Below are 3,314 nucleotides of genomic sequence, written 5' to 3'. Positions count from 1 at the left end.
GAAATGGTATATGTTCACAAAATAAATATTCTCCACAAAAAACAATACCGTAGACGAGCCTGGAGATAATCAGACTATGTGAAGAATGTCAGAAAGAGAAAGACAAATATCCTGTGATATCATTTATAGGTGTTATTTAAATGTAGACACCAACGAACACATTTCCACAGAGATAGATACTCACAGACGTAGAAAACAAACTTACGGTTAACCAAGAGGAAACCTGGGAGGAATGGATAAATTAGGATATTGGGGTTAACAGAAATATACTAATACATATTAAATATATAAGCACCAAAGACCACCATATACCACAAAAGCTCTACACAGCCTTCTGTAATAAGCTATATGAGAACAGGATTCTAAGATGGGTACAGGTATATGTATAAATGACCAAATTCAGTACACCTAGAGAAAAGCACAACATTGTAAGCAAATTTATGCTAATAGAAAACAAAAATTGAGACCTGAGTTTTGGGGGCTTTGTTCTGACACATTCCACTCTAATTCAGAACCTAGGAATGGGACCTCTAGGAAGGCTCTGCTGCCCTAGTAACCAGAGTTGGGAATGCAGACATTCTGCCTCCTTGTGGAAGTTTCCTGCCACAGCAGCTTTAAATCCAGTGCAAATGGGCACTTAATATTCACAAGGACTGCAGGTTTGTAAAGACACCTGCCCTCAAAAAATCTCATGGGCTGGGAACCGACAAAAAAGTGCAAAAAGGGCAAACTTTCAAGAAGACAATTTACAGAGGTAAATTTTACCCACACTTTGTTTTCAAAAAGGACATGAAAAAATGCTCAACATCACCAATTATTACACATACGCAAATCCAAACTACAATAAGATATCCCTTTGCAACACTCAGTATGGCATTCAGTAAAAAGTCTACAAACAGTATATGTTGAAGGGGTTGGGGAGAAGTATGTACCCTCTCTTCTGTAGGTGGGGTGTAAATTGATAAGAGCCAGTAATGAGAATAGAATGGAGGTGCCTTTAGAAGGTAAAAACTGAGCTACCATATGATCTGGCAGACCCACTACTGGACCTACAACCTGAAGAGACCAGAATGAAAAGACACAGGCACCCAAACTTGGACTGCAACGATATTTACAATAGCCAAGACATGAATGTAAGCAAATGGTCCATCAGCACATGAATGGACACAGAAGAAGTGATATAAGCTGACAAAGCAATATTAGTCACAAAAAAAACAATAAAACAAAACCCTTTGCAGGACCATAGATGAGCCTAGAGAGAATCAGACTGCTTGAAGAAAGTCAGAAGGAAAAAGACAAATATCATATGATAGCATTTATAGGTGTTATTTAAAAGCTGACACTAGTGAACACATTTCCATGGAGACAGACACTCACAGACGTAGAAAACAAACTTATGATTAACCAAGTGGAAAGCTGGGAGGAATGGATCAATTAGGTTATTGGGGTTAACACGTACATACTAATACATGTTAAACATATAATCCTCTCGCTCCGCCTGCGCCGCCGCCGCCGCCCCCGCTGTGGCCCCGGCTCCGCTCCGCCCGTTCCGCCGCCTTCCTCCCTGAGCGCTGCCCGGCTGGCCGCCATGGCGAACGTGGCCGACACGAAGCTGTACGACATCCTGGGCGTCCCGCCCGGCGCCAGCGAGAACGAGCTGAAGAAGGCATACAGAAAGTTAGCCAAGGAATATCATCCTGATAAGAATCCAAACGCTGGTGACAAATTCAAAGAAATAAGTTTTGCATATGAAGTACTATCAAATCCTGAGAAGCGCAAACTATATGACAGATATGGAGAACAAGGTCTTCGGGAAGGTAGCGGCGGAGGTGGTGCCATGGATGATATTTTCTCTCACATTTTTGGTGGGGGATTGTTCGGCTTCATGGGCAACCGGAGCAGAAGTCGAAATGGCAGAAGACGAGAAGACATGATGCATCCACTCAAAGTATCTTTAGAAGATCTGTATAATGGCAAGACAACCAAACTACAACTTAGCAAGAATGTATTCTGTAGTGCATACAGTGGCCAAGGTGGAAAGTCTGGAGCTGTTCAGAAGTGTAGCGCTTGTTGGGGTCGAGGTGTATGCATCATGATCAGACAGCTGGCCCCAGGAATGGTGCAGCAGATGCAGTCTGTGTGTTCTGACTGTCATGGAGAAGGGGAGGTAATTAATGAAAAGGACCGCTGTAAAAAATGTGAAGGGAAGAAGGTGATTAAAGAAGTCAAGATTCTTGAAGTCCACGTAGACAAAGGCATGAAACATGGACAGAGGATTACATTTACCAGGGAAGCAGACCAGGCCCCAGGAGTGGAACCAGGACACATTGTTCTTTTGCTACAAGAAAAAGAACATGAGGTGTTCCAGAGAGATGGAAATGATTTGCGCATGACATACAAGATAGGACTTGTTGAAGCTCTATGTGGATTTCAGTTCACATTTAAGCACCTTGATGGACATCAGATTGTGGTGAAATATCCTCCTGGCAAAGTAATTGAACCAGGATGTGTCCGTGTAGTTCGAGGTGAAGGATTGCCACAGTATCATAATCCCTTTGAAAAAGGTGATCTTTACATAAAGTTTGATGTGCAGTTTCCTGAAAACAACTGGATCAACCAAGACAAGCTTTCTGAATTAGAAGATCTTCTGCCATCTAGACCAGAAGTTCCAAACATTATTGGAGACACAGAAGAGGTAGAGCTTCAAGAATTTGCTAGCACTTGGGGCTCAGGAGGTGGTCAGAGGCGTGAAGCCTATAATGATAGCTCTGATGAAGAAAGCAGTAGCCATCATGGACCAGGAGTGCAATGTGCCCATCAGTAAACTCTGCAAACAGATTGCACAGGTGGACTTTCTTTCCACATTTGCCTGGTTTGTTTTCAGCGATCCAGCTGGAGAGTCTGGTCAGTCCAGATGAACTGATGGACATCTGTTGGTCTATGTGTAACTTTTAAAATTGGTATAGTATCTACAGAGTGTATAATTTAAACTAACCACAAAGCTTTACATCTTCATTTCGACTGTTCTGTAGCAGAATAAAGCACCTGAAAGGAAACAAGACTCCCTTTCACACATGGGTTATAAGTCTCAGTCCTGGTATCTGTGCTTGATTTTTATCAGTTTTGTGTAGATTTTATGTTTCATATTTTAAATTCAAATCCCACACTGTAAAGTTTGTGTACAATTTGTCCTGAAGCTTTGTGTTTGGCTGCACCTGCATAAGCTGCTACAAATAGAATAAAGAATTTCATAGCCTGTATCTATCATTTAGATGCATGGAAAAATGGGCTTTGCACACAATGGGTTTGGAGCT

The 3,314-nt window shown here is 41.9% G+C and overlaps 1 protein-coding gene across 1 annotated transcript; it reads left to right on the top strand.

The window, feature by feature from the left end:
- The first annotated feature begins 1,515 nt into the window (after window positions 1-1,515).
- On the top strand, window positions 1,516-2,842 carry LOC130855979 (dnaJ homolog subfamily A member 2-like). The gene has a single exon (XM_057740124.1). It carries the CDS (start codon window positions 1,589-1,591, stop codon window positions 2,822-2,824), a length of 1,236 nt encoding a protein of 411 aa, XP_057596107.1. The 5' UTR covers window positions 1,516-1,588; the 3' UTR covers window positions 2,825-2,842.
- Window positions 2,843-3,314: the final 472 nt, after the last annotated feature.

Source organism: Hippopotamus amphibius, chromosome 6 (genome assembly GCF_030028045.1).
Source record: "Hippopotamus amphibius kiboko isolate mHipAmp2 chromosome 6, mHipAmp2.hap2, whole genome shotgun sequence".
Lineage (NCBI taxonomy): Eukaryota > Metazoa > Chordata > Mammalia > Artiodactyla > Hippopotamidae > Hippopotamus > Hippopotamus amphibius.
Note: the sequence above shows the minus strand (reverse complement) of the source record. Positions and strands in the feature narration are given on the sequence as shown.